At 46.6% G+C, this 14,003-nt stretch overlaps 1 protein-coding gene across 5 annotated transcripts in view; it reads right to left on the reverse strand.

The window, feature by feature from the left end:
* PPFIBP2 (PPFIA binding protein 2) overlaps positions 1 to 14,003 on the reverse strand; it is a 191,428-nt gene that overhangs the window by 101,610 nt on the left and 75,815 nt on the right. For 4 of the 5 annotated variants that reach the window (XM_040409255.1, XM_040409256.1, XM_040409257.1 and 1 more), the window contains exon 3: positions 12,716 to 12,930. In XM_040409255.1, the coding sequence (XP_040265189.1) occupies positions 12,716 to 12,930 (215 nt within the window). Of the gene's footprint in view, positions 1 to 5,989; positions 6,093 to 12,715; positions 12,931 to 14,003 lie in introns of those variants that run through there. The other variant, XM_040409260.1, reaches the window with a different exon arrangement.

Raw genomic sequence — 14,003 nt, forward strand, 5'->3', positions numbered from 1 at the left:
TCCTGTTCTGGAGATGTGTGGGTCACAGAAGTGGGACCTGGACCTATCTGATGGGATATGCCACCAATGTCTCAGTTGAAAAAACTCCTTTAAAGTATTCCTCTGGTGTGCTGAAAGAAGGACCCGTCCCCTCCCCTGAATGTCTCGTTCAGTAATTACTTGCATTCCCCATGTAATAACAATTCTGGAACATCTATTCTTATAACTCTTTGTTGTGCCATTCCTCTATTATTCCTTCTAGCAGTATAGGAATAAAGATATAACAGGATGATACCAGTTGGGGGGGGGGGGGGGGGGAGGGTGTCCCTGCACTGTCTGACACTGGCAGCATTTATTGGTCAGTGTTAGTTTCCCCCCACCGACCCGACCCCCACCGATCATGATGATAGACCAAGTCCTGGAAAACCTCTTTAAAGGGGTTTTATTGGATTTTCATATTAATGGCCTGTCCTCAGGACAGGTCATCAATATGAGATCTGCGGAGGTTCAACTCCTAGAACTCCTGCCCAACGACTGTTTGAGGAAGCTGCGGCACTCAGCGGAGCGTCGGTGAGCATTGGAGCCTCCTCGCAGCTCCGCAAACACAGCGCCGTCCTGCAGCTCAGACCCATTCACTCAAACGGGGCTGAGCTGAGCCTAGGCCAGGTGACCGATGAACGTGAAGAGGCTCATACAGCTAGAGTCAGACCCCCGCCAATCTCATACGGATGACCTATCCCGAGGATAGGCCATCAATATAAAAATCCTCGACAACCCCTTTAAGGTGACTATGATGAATAAAATACAATTCTGTAAGGGGGACTTTCACACTAGCGTTTTTTTGTTTTCCGGTGTTGAGTTCCGTCACAGGTGATCAATACCAGAAAAAAACTGATTTTTATCCTAATGCATTCTGAATGGAGAGCAATCCGTTCAGGATGCATCAGATCAGTCCCTTCTTATGTTTTTTGGACGGAGAAAATACCGCAGCATGCTGCAGTTTTCTCTCCGGGCCAAAAATACTGAACACTTGCCGGAATGCCGGATCCGGCATTAACTTACAGTGAAGTGTATTAGTGCCGGATCCGGCATTAAGTGTTCGGCTGACAAATGCCATCCGTTTGCGTCCGGATTGCCGGAATCCTCTGCCGCAAGTGTGAAAGTACCCTAATTCTTTGCAAGTACTGTTTGTAGCCGGTAATGGTTTTCTTTTGACCTATTTGTTGTTACAAAAGACACATATTAGCCAGACTCTCTGTAAAACGCTACCAGAAGCCACTTCTCCATGGGATGTCAGATCTGCTAATGCAGGCAGCAGAACAAGAAGCCATTGTCGATGCTCCTATTGTACTATGTAAACTTCCAGTGATTTGTGATGAGCGAAGCGAGCTTCGGGTGTTACATCTGAGGTCGCTCCATTCAAAACTTCGGATTAATACTGTACAGAGATGCGTCTGGTACCTTCGAAACCGAAGCCGAGTTCACTTTCAAGTTTTAAAGTGGTTTTCCCCTTTAAAAATCAACTAGCAAAGTTGCTCAATGAAGTCATGCGCGACTTCGCGAATAACTAACTTCGGATCATTGGAGCCCATACATTGTAGATGTACAGTATTAATCCGAAGACTTCGCTATATATATATATATATATATATATATATATATATCCATCTATATATTATATTGAAAGAGAGACCTCTACTCCTCATCAATAAATATTTGTGGTGCATTGATCTTGAATTAATTATCTTTCAGCCTGCAATACGTTTTTTAACCTCAACTGGTGCAATGAGTTGCTTCTCGTTTCTTAAACAACCCTGTCGAAAGACACATCTCGTGGTCGTGGAAAAGATGTTAGTCTGTTTGAGAAGGGTCAAATCATTGGCATGCATCAAGCAGAGAAAACATCTAAGGAGATTGCAGAAGCTACTAAAATTGGGTTAAGAACTGTCCAACGCATTATTAAAAACTGGAAGGATAGTGGGGACCCATCGTATTGGAGGAAGAAATGTGGCAGGAAAAAAATCCTGAATGATCGTGATCGGCGATCACTTAAACGTTTGGTGAAATCAAATCGAATAAAAACAACAGTAGAACTCAGGGCTATGTTTAATAGTGAAAGTAAGAGCATTTCCACACGCACAATGCGAAGGGAACTCAAGGGATTGGGACTGAACAGCTGCGTAGCCGTAAGAAAACCACTAATCAGTGAGGCAAACCAGAAAAAAAGGCTTCAATTTGCTAGGGAGCATAAAGATTGGACTCTGGAGCAATGGAGGAAGGTTGTGTGGTCTGATGAGTCCAGATTTACCCTGTTCCAGAGTGATGGGCGCATCAGGGTAAGAAGAGAGGCAGATGAAGGACCCATCATGCCTAGTGCCTCCTGTACAAGCCTGTGGGGGCAGTGCTATGATCTGGGGTTGCTGCAGTTGGTCAGGTCTAGGTTCAGCAACAGTATGTTCTCCAAGAATGAGGTCAGCCGACTACCTGAACATACTGAAGGACCAGGTTATTCCATCAATGGATCTGTTCTTCCCTGATGGCACGGGCTTATTCCAAGATGACAATGCCAGGATTCATCGGGCTCAAATTGTGAAGGAGTGGTTCAGGGAGACATCATTGTCACACATGGATTGGCCACCACAGAGTCCAGACCTTAACCCCATTGAGAATCTTTGGGATGTGCTGGAGAAGGCTTTGCGCAGCGGTCAGACTCTACCATCATCAATGCAAGATCTTGGTGAAAAATGAATGCAACACTGGATGGAAATAAATCTTGTGACATTGCAGAAGGTTATCGAAACAATGCCACAGCGAATGCGTGCCGTAATCAAAGCTAAAGGCGGTCCAACGAAATATTTTTGGTGGCAAATTTTTTGGTGGCAAATTTTTGGGGGACGGGCAGTGTATATATAGGGAGGGGTGGGGGAGACACCTCTGCCCTTCATCAATAAATATTTGCTGTTGTAAATCACCCCAGTATCTACAAGACTGACAGACATGCTGACCATTGGGGGTGACCAGGAGGTCACAAGCAGGGTGGTCGTTCACCCGCATTCCAAAGGATTTATGACTGGTAAACAGGTACAGAGACTGAGGAGGGGATTAGTTTTATGGTAAGTATGTTACTTATTTTCCAAAAGAAAAGAAGAACAAGGAAATTGTAACATTGTGACGAAACATTCTTTGATCTACAGAAAAAAACGAAACCACAAAAACAAGTAAAAAATAACACAAAACTATTTATCCCCTTCTGGCATAAGATATATCCCACTGCTAATTCTTAAGGGGGGTTGTCCGGGCTTTTTCTATTGATGACCTATCCTCAGGACCGATCTGATATTGATTGCCTATCCTGAGGACAGGTCATCAATAGAAAAAGCCCGGAAAACTCCTTTAACTATGATTTCTGTTTTCTAAATAATTTATCCAAACGATTTTAAGTGACTTTTGGATTTCTCAGACGACCAGTGATGGGACTCTGTGTACGAGGCTACTTAGTCCTGGTTAATCCCTTTTGCAGGGGCAAGTACATGTGTTGGACTCACCTCTCAAAAAAAAAAAAAAAAGAAGAATATATATATTTAAAAAAAATGTCTGCCTTGTGGGGAAATTGGGTCATGGAAAGGCCTCCTGCACACGAACGTGTGCGCCCCGTGGTCATGCTGCGAGCCGCATTTTGCACGAACGCCGTCCGTAGGGCAGCCGCAGCGGATCGCGGACCCATTCACTTTAATAGGTCCGTGATACGGAATGGCCACAGAACGGCGCCCGTGTATTGCGGAATCCGCCAATGCGATCCGCAATACGGCAACGGGAAGCACACGTTCGTGTGCAGGGGGCCAAAGGGAAATAGACATCAGCCTGTTCCGGGCTGCGACATAAACAGGGGTCTAGTTTTACCTCTCTGCTATGAATGCACTCCCTCTGGTTACTACTACATGTAACTGCTAATATACTGAGTATAGATTTTGGGCTCCTTTGGTCTATAGCCATTTCTTCGGATCTTCCATAGACATGCATTCTTGGCTTAGCTGAGTTTGCATGTGTTCTGAATGGGGAGAAAGGAGTAAGCTGCTGCTGCCAGTAACCTCTGGTGGTGGTCTACCTCCGTGAGCAAAAAAAAAAGGATTGGACATGTTGACATCGAACTGCCCAATCCATATTTCCCCTGACATCTGCTGCCAGACTCCCATACATATTAGATGGTTGGCCGGCCACACCAAAATCAGCAGTTGTGTAGTGTGTATGGCCAGTGTAAGGGTTAACGCACACAGCAAGAATGGAGTCCCTACCCGTCAGCATTACAGTCCTGTAGGCACTCAGTGTACCGCCATATGGCACTTCTGTAAGTCACTATATTCTCTTCACACCTGTAGAACGCAGCATGTAGTGGAGAGACAGTTTGGCCTCTTTCACACGACCGTATGGATTTTTCAGTGTTTTGCGGTCCATTTTTCACGGATCTATTGTTCCGTTTTTTGTTTCCCTTGTGTTTCCGTTTATGTTCCGTTTTTCCGTTCCGTTTTTCCATATGACATATACAGTATACAGTAATTACATAGAAAAAAACATAAAATTTTTCAATAGATGTTTCCGCAAAAACGGAACCGATACGGAAGACATACGTATGCATTTCCGTACGTGTTCCGTTTTTTTTTTTGCGGACCCATTGACTTGAATGGAGCCACGGTACGTGATTTGCGGGCAATAATAGGACATGTTCTATCTTTAAGGCCTCATGCACACGACCGTTCCGCAAAATGGGGTTCCGTTGTTCCGTGATCCGTTTCCGTTTTTGGTTCCGTGTGTCTTCCTTTATTTTTGGAAGATTACCAGACATGAAGGAAAGTAAAAAAAAAGATCCGCAGAAAATCACGAAAAACGGCACAACGGACACGGAATAAAACAACGGTCGTGTGCATGAGGCCTAAACGGAACGGAAAAACGGAAATACGGAAATGGAATGCATACGGAGTACATTCAGTTTTTTTTTTGCGGAACTATTGAAATGAAAGGTACCGTATACGGACCTAAAAAAAAACGGGGAAAAAAATGGTCGTGTGAAAGAGGCCTAAGAGTCCATAGGAAACTACAGGTATCCTGGTGTTACAGATCCATACTACACAGATAAGTAATACAGCCATGTGCATGAGCCTCACATCTATATATACATATATATACATATACACACACATATATATATATACTGTATAATAAACCATCCATATACAACGCAGTTCTAATAATCACAGTATTAATTTGGAAGGAGACAGTAAGGAGCTGTAACAGGGGTTTGTCTTGGAATCATGTGAAAGCCGAATGTTGCAATACATTTGAGACCCTTTCATTACCGTAGTTTCAGGAGTTACATAGTATAATGCTTCACGCTTTAGGCTACTTTCACACTAGCGTTAATACTTTCCGGTATTGAGATCCGTCATAGTGAGTTCATGACGGATCCGTCCTGGCCATGTTAAAGATAATACAACCGGACCCGTTCATGACGGATGCAGACGGTTGTATTATCAGCAAGGGTGGGCTCACATCAGCGTTAGGGATTCCGTTATGTTATAACGGAAAGCCCAGACAGAACGCAAAAACGGAAGCCTTTAAAAGGCTTTCCGTCCTAATAGAAGTCCATGGGAAAGCATAACGGATCCGTCTAGGTCCCGTTATGCAAGACGGAAAACAAAGTAGGGGACTTTGTTTTCCGTCTTGCATAACGGGACCCAGGCGGATCCGTTTTGATTCCCATAGACTTCTATTAGGACGGAATGCCTTTTAAAGGTTTTCGTTTTGCATTCCGTCATAATGCACGTCTATGGGCAGAAGAACGGATCCGTCCTTCCGTCTTATGGCTTCCGAAAGCCATAACGGAATCCCTAACGCTAGTGTGAACGCACCCTAACTGAAGCGTTTTTGCTGAGCCCTGCCGGATCCAGCAAAAATGCTAGGATGAAAGTAGCCTTCGCCAAAAGGATGTATTAGATTATTATTATTGTATTATTACCTTTTAGTATCTTCTTTAAATTGCAGTGAACTATGTGGGTAACTTCCTGCTCTGCATACGGCGTCCCAGCACTGACATTCCTCCGGGCAAACAGAAGGCAAGCAAAGCCTGTGGCTGCTATCTAGCACTGAGTCAGCGTCCTATCACCCAGCATGCAGGAGCATTGGCATTCTTACCGGCCATGTGCTCCCTTCCAGCCTATCCCCCGCTGCCTTTCTGTTGTCTGTTCTGTTGAACATTGACCACAAATATCTCAAAAGGAGGAACTAAGGTAGACCGGGTTTATTTGTCGCCAACACCTGAGTGACGCTGTGAGGAGCAGAACCTGCCATGTGTATACAGTATATATATATATATATATATATATATATATATATACACTTTAAAAAAAATAAAGGGAACACAAAAATAACACATCCTAGATCTGAGTTAATTAAATATTCTTCTGAAATACTTTGTTCTTTACATAGTTGAATGTGCTGACAACAAAATCACACAAAAATTAAAAAATGGAAATCAAATTTTTCAACCCATGGAGGTCTGGATTTGGAGTCACACTCAAAATTAAAGTGGAAAAACACACTACAGGCTGATCCAACTTTGATGTAATGTCCTTAAAACAAGTCAAAATGAGGCTCAGTAGTGTGTGTGGCCTCCACGTGCCTGTATGACCTCCCTACAACGCCTGTGCATGCTCCTGATGAGGTGGCGGACGGTCTCCTGAGGGATCTCCTCCCAGACCTGGACTAAAGCATCTGCCAACTCCTGGACAATCTGTGGTGCAACGTGACGTTGGTGGATAGAGCGAGACATGATGTCCCAGATGTGCTCAATTGGATTCAGGTCTGGGGAACGGGCGGGCCAGTCCATAGCATCAATGCCTTCGTCTTGCAGGAACTGCTGACACACTCCAGCCACATGAAGTCTAGCATTGTCTTGCATTAGGAGGAACCCAGGGCCAACCGCACCAGCATATGGTCTCACAAGGGGTCTGAGGATCTCATCTCGGTACCTAATGGCAGTCAGGCTACCTCTGGCGAGCACATGGAGGGCTGTGCGGCCCTCCAAAGAAATGCCACCACACACCATTACTGACCCAATGCCAAACCGGTCATGCTGGAGGATGTTGCAGGCAACAGAACGTTCTCCATGGCGTCTCCAGACTCTGTCACTTCTGTCACGTCTGTCACATGTGCTCAGTCTGAACCTGCTTTCATCTGTGAAGAGCACAGGGCGCCAGTGGCGAATTTGCCAATCTTGGTGTTCTCTGGCAAATGCCAAACGTCCTGCACGGTGTTGGGCTGTAAGCACAACCCCCACCTGTGGACGTCGGGCCCTCATATCACCCTCATGGAGTCTGTTTCTGACCGTTTGAGCAGACACATGCACATTTGTGGCCTGCTGGAGGTCATTTTGCAAGGCTCTGGCAGTGCTCCTCCTGTTCCTCCTTGCACAAAGGCGGAGGTAGCGGTCCTGCTGCTGGGTTGTTGCCCTCGTACGGCCTGCTCCACATCTCCAGAAGGACTGGCCTGTCTCCTGGTAGCGCCTCCATGCTCTGGACACTACGCTGACAGACACAGCAAACCTTCTTGCCACAGCTCGCATTGATGTGCCATCCTGGATAAGCTGCACTACCTGAGCCACTTGTGTGGGTTGTAGACTCCGTCTCATGCTACCACTAGAGTGAAAGCACCGCCAGCATTCAAAAGTGACCAAAACATCAGCCAGGAAGCATAGGAACTGAGAAGTGGTCTGTGGTCACCACCTGCAGAACCACTCCTTTATTGGGGGTGTCTTGCTAATTGCCTATAATTTCCACCTGTTGTCTATCCCATTTGCACAACAGCATGTGAAATTAATTGTCACTCAGTGTTGCTTCCTAAGGCCTATTGCACACGGCCGTATGGCTTTTTCAGTGTTTTGCGGTCCGTTTTCCACAGATCCGTTGTTCCGTTTTTTGTTTCCGTTGTGTTTCCGTTTCTGTTCCGTTTTTCCGTTCCGTTTTTCCGTATGGCATATACAGTATACAGTAATTACATAGATAAAATTGGGCTGGGCATAACATTTTCAATAGATGGTTCAGCAAAAAACGGAAGGGAAACGGATGCATTTCCGTATGTGTTCCGTTTTTTTTTGCGGACCCATTGACTTGAATTGAGCCACTGAACGTGATTTGCGGGCAATAATAGGACATGTTCTATGTTAAAACGGAACGGAAAAACGGAAATACGGAAACTGAATGCATACGGAGTACATTCCGTATTTTTTTGCGGGACCATTGAAATGAATGGTTCCGTATACGGAACACAAAAAAGGGCCAGTAAACGGAAAAAAAAAACGGCCGTGTTCAGGAGGCCTAAGTGGACAGTTTGATTTCACAGAAGTGTGATTGACTTGGAGTTACATTGTGTTGTTTAAGTGTTCCCTTTATTTTTTTGAGCAGTGTATAAATATTGCTGAACAATGGTGTCAGGGCTTCGTTTCTCCATGGGATCTATTCTGCATTTACTAGACACTTAGGACTAAGGCTACATCCACACGACCGTAGTGTTTTGCGGATCCACAAAACACGGATACCGGCCCGTTTGTGTTCTGCAATTTGTGGAGCGCACATGGCGCCACTACCATAGAAAATGCCTATTTTTGTCCGGACAAGGATAGGACATGCTCTATCTTTTTTTTGTGGGCCCGCGGGACAGAACTACGGATACGGATAGCAGACGGTGTCCTGTCCGCATCTTTTAAAATGAATGGGTCCACCCCCATTTCGCAAAATTGTGGAACGGATGCGGACTCATTCATATGCCTTATACTACAGATATGCCAGAAATACCCCTTTAACTGGAATCACTTTTAAAGGGGTTGGCCCATCTCACCCATTAGTGGCATGTCACTAGGATATGACACCTCTGGGACCTGCACCTATTTCTAGAACGGGGCCCCTAAAGCGAACGACCACCCCACCCTCCATTCACTTTTATGAGAGTACCATAAATAGCTGAGCGTTGGCTCCGCTATTTCCAGAACTCCTATAGAGGTGGATAGAGCAGTGGGCGCGCTTGCACAGCGTGCGCTTCATTTATTTCTATGGAAGTACCCGAAATAGCTGACCAACGTTTGCTTGGCTCTTTTCCGAACTCCTATAGAAGTGAATGCAGAGGACGCCGCGCTCTCCTTCACTTTGGAGACCCCATTTTAGAAATAGACTGGTGGTTTCAGAGGTGGGACCCGCACCTATTGACATTGGTGACATATCCTAGCGATATACCACCAATGTGTGAAACGGGCCATGTTCAGGGGCGGACATAAGCCGGTTCAGCTGCACAGGGGCCCGGCGTGTGAGGGGGCCCATTCATACTAGTGAGCACTCCTGGAAGCGCTCACTAGTATCATACTAGTAAGCGCATCCAGAAGCGCTCACTAGTATGCAAGAGATCGGCGATTACTTACTCCTCCGGCCTGACTGCGTACAGCGCGCACTATGACCTGACGCTGTACGCAGTCAGGTCATGTGACTGTGCAGCGCGGGCTGTTGAAAACCAGCAGGGCAGGCACTCACATCAGGACACGGAGAGCAGCGGAGCAGGAGAGGTAAGTCTTAATTATTTATTTTTAGTCTGATCTGATGTCTGATGGGGCCCTGGGGGTCTCTCACATCGATATGGGGGGCAACTGAGATAATGGGGGGGGGGGGGCTGAATAAATAAACAACTAATATTGGGGGGGTTCCTCCTGAGTAACTGATATGGGGGGTTCTGGGCAACTGGCATATGGGGGGGGGGTCTGAGCAACTGATATGGGGGCGTGAATGGGCATCTGATGGGGGGGGGGGTCCTGAGCAACAGATATGGGGGGCCTATCTGAGCAAGTGAAATATGGGGGGCCTGCCTATTTTATATACTGTAATATGCAAAATAACTGTTTTATATACTGGCACACATGGGGGTCACTATGGAGGGGAGGAGCACTATGGGGGGCCCTATCTTGTATACTGGCACACATGGGGGGCACTATGAATGGGGGGGGCAATATGGGGACCCTATCTTATATACTGGCAGACATGGGGGTCACTATGGAGGGGGAGGAGCAATATGGGAGGCCCTATCTTGTATACTGGCACACATGGGGGGCACTATGAAGGGAGGGAGCAATATGGGGACCCTACCTTATATACTGGCACACATGGGGGGCACTGTGGAGAAGCGGGAAATGAGCACTTTGGGGGCATCTTCTGGGGCCCTATCTTATATACTAGCACACATGGGGGACACTATGGAGAAGGTGGGAGCACTATGGGGGCATCTACTGGGGACCCTATCTTATATACTGGCACACATGGGGGGCACTATGAAGGGAGGGAGCAATATGGGGACCCTATCTTATATACTGGCACACATGGGGGGCACTATGGGGGAGGAGAGGAGCACTATTGGGGTCATTATATAGGGAAATTATACTGGCTCACATTATGGGGGCATTTTATTCTGGCACATTGTCAGGCACCATGGGGATAAGGGGAGGCGCACTATTGGGGCACGATATAGGAGTATTTCATACTGGCGCAAATTATAGGGCACTATGGGGACCTTGTCTCAACTGGGGGCACTAAGAGGTTTTTTGGGCACACAGTAGGAGGCATTGTCACACACTATGAGGGTACTATGTGGACATTGGCTCTATAGGGGGCACTAGGAGGAGGTATTTTTTTATACTGCCACACAACAGGGCACTTTTATTTTTACTGTAACACATTATAAAGAGAATTATTACTACCGGGGGCATTATGGTGGGCTTTATTACAGTTGAGGGACTATAAGGAACATGAATACTAGTATTAGGACTATGGGAGCATTATTACTTCTGGGACACAGTGGGGTCATTATTACTACTGCGTGTTGTCTGGTAGATAATTATTTCTATTGGTGGGACTTTGGGGAGCACTGTTACTGTGGGGGAACCCTGGCACGGTATCAGCTTAGCACAATTAGTTTTGGGGAACATTATGTTCACACTATTAGTGTCAGGGACACTGTTTCCTGGGCGCAGATATTTTTTAGGACACTGTGGAAACTATCTGTGTGTAACCTGTATAGGGAGCACAGCGGGCACAGTATTTAGGGTGGCAGGATGGGGTGTTCAGAAGGTGGGAGGATGATGGAAAAGTAGGAAACAAAGATGTCTGTCAAACTCTGCAGAGAGAAGAGATGGCTGAAAGGAATCATCATGGTGGTCTGGTCTGAAAGGAGAAGATGAGGACAGAAAACGTATACATCAAAGGAGACGTCACTGGATGTACGAGGTATGTGGACCTGTATTAGGGCTACCTTCACATCTGCGTTAGTGGTTCTGGCAGGCTCTTCCAGCAGAGAACAACCTGCCGGATTGCTCGAGCTCTGCTGGATGCAGACAGAATGCCCGCCGGCCCCGTTGACTATAATGGGGTCTGCAGAGATCCGGCCACAATCTGGCAAAAATGCAGAGAATCAGCGGGACACGGCCGGCCGACTCCTTGCATTCTCTGCCGGATCAGGTGGCCGGAGCGTAGTGCAGCAGGTGTGAAAGTAGCCTGACCCTGTATGTTTTGTATTGCTATAAGTAATGTTAGGACGGAATAGGGTAGGTTGCGAATTTGTCTTGAGGGGGGGGGGGGGGGGGGGGGGGGGCAGGCACATTCTTTGCACAGGGGACCTCTGCTGTCTGTGTCCGCCCCTGGCCATGTTCTTGATATTTTCTCCCCACCTATCAGACATTTTATAACATATCATTTATGGCCAGACACCCCTTTACAGTCAAATTACCTTTCCCCTTTAATTTCACAGTCACAAAGGTCCAGGAAGCTGAGATTTGGGGACATAGGAGACATGTTCCTCATGCTGAAGAACTCCCTTTGCCGCCAGTTTCCTCCAGTAACATAAAGTGAACATTCAGGGCTTTGCCTTCACAGATTTTACCCTCGATCAGACCACTTTTGTCTTTAGTATGAGGCCATTTTTTTGAGGAAAAGAGATTTACGGAAAAGAGCTGCTTTGTCTGTGGTTGGTAAGCAGCTTGCTGATACGGAAATCTCCATCGCTGGAGTGCACGTCACCATTTCTGTTTCAATAGTGGAGTATAATAGATCACTTCCAGACACTTCTGGCTTATCCCCAAGGGGGGATGAAGGAATGGGTCCACTGAAATACAACATGTCAGATCCTTCAAGGTGTCGGGCAACTGTCAGACTGTAGCTTTCCGATCAACACTACTGAAGTCCTCAAGTTGGTCGCTATTGATGTAATGTTTATAGCCAGTAGGACAACACCTGTCTATATGTCCTATGAGGGGGTCATCTACTTGGGATCTGCATCTAGGAGCCAGAGCTGAGGGCCACTAGCAGGCTTGGCTTATCTGAATGGGCGCCCTTGCAATGACCACTGTGGTGGTGGAAATGATTAGCTAATGGCAAATTTCCCCAAATCAGCTGTTTTCTGTGGCTCCTGGGGTTGCTTTTTAACCCCCACCTGCCAAATAAGGACCCATTCCTTCTGATTGTGCTTAACAGCGCCTCATATATCACAATTTGGAAGCGATTGAACGTTGCATCAGAAAGAGAAGCCAGGCCTTGTCCATACGGGCATCCATTAATACCCATCATCATGATGTGTCATTAGAAGGAAAGTGCTCCTATCGGCCATGATAGAATAGCGTACGTCATAGAGATCATCGCCGCACAGGTAACTGACTCACCAGGTTACTCTCTAGCCACGCGATGACATAGGACGCCGTCGCGTTGGGGATCTGGTTCCGCAATGCTTCTCGTTCTTCGGGGTTTTCCACCATTTCCAGGGACATTTTTAACTCCTCTATTAGATGCAAAATTGTTATAGTTCCAAAATATTCCGACGGCACCGGGGATCCCACGTCAAAGGCTCTGTTGGCAAATTCTGTGACTGCCTTGGTGCCTAATGCCAAAAAAAAAAAACAGAAGCAGCATTAAACACTAGATCTCTGCTACATTCCTTAAAGGGGTTTTCCGAGATTTTTATACTAATGACCTGTCCTCTGGATAGATCATTAGTATCCAATCGGTGGACGTCTGACACCCGGGACCCTTTCCGATCAGCTGTCTGAGAAGGCACCGGCGCTCGCAGTAGTGCTACGACCTATCCAGCTTTCCCTAGGCCAGTGACGACACGTTCGTCGGTCACATGACCGAGGCGCAGCTCAGCCCCATAGAAGTGAATGGAGCCGAGCACAATACCAAGCGCAGCCGCTAGACAATGTACGGCGCTGTGCTTGGTGAGCAGAGAGAAGGCGTAGGGCTACTGCGAGCGCTGGTGCCTTCTCAAACAGATGATCAGCAGGGGCCCCGGGTGTCGGACCCCCACCGGTCAGATACTTATGACCTATCCAGAGGATAGATCATCAGTAAAAACTCTTGGAAAACCCCTTTAATATCAACTGCAAAGAAGATTTCAGTGCAGCTTATCTTCTTCTCATCAGCAATAGAAAGAACAATGGTCTCTACTTGATTTTGGCGAAGGCCTTGTTCACATGCCTATGATAACATCAGTAACAAGACGATTAGTGGCTCATCCGTGAAGATGTCTGAGAAGGATCTATGTGTCCGTTTTTTGCTCTCCATGTCTCCACGGACACCACTAGGCTGAACATTAGTTTACAGAGCTCCTCCTTGCAACGATCTGTGAACACCACGGACCAAACATGGATGGCATCTGTGATGTGCCCGTGGTTTTCATGGACCCATAGACTAATGTGCGTGAGGGATCCGTAATGACGGATATAAATAGGGTGTGCTTCCGTGGTGTCACCACCTACCCGCGGTCCATGGAAAACCACTGATGTGTGAATACAGACATTAAAATCAATGGGTATGTGTGCTGTCTATGATTCACTGACGTGTGAAAGAGGCCCGAGTAACCATGTAAATGCCTGATCATTTGGTGCGCGCACAGGAACGAAAACAGCTACATCAACAAAAAAAACTAAAAAGTTATGGCTCTTGTAAAGCAAC

The sequence above is a fragment of the Bufo bufo genome, chromosome 10 (genome assembly GCF_905171765.1).
Source record: "Bufo bufo chromosome 10, aBufBuf1.1, whole genome shotgun sequence".
Classification (NCBI taxonomy): domain Eukaryota; kingdom Metazoa; phylum Chordata; class Amphibia; order Anura; family Bufonidae; genus Bufo; species Bufo bufo.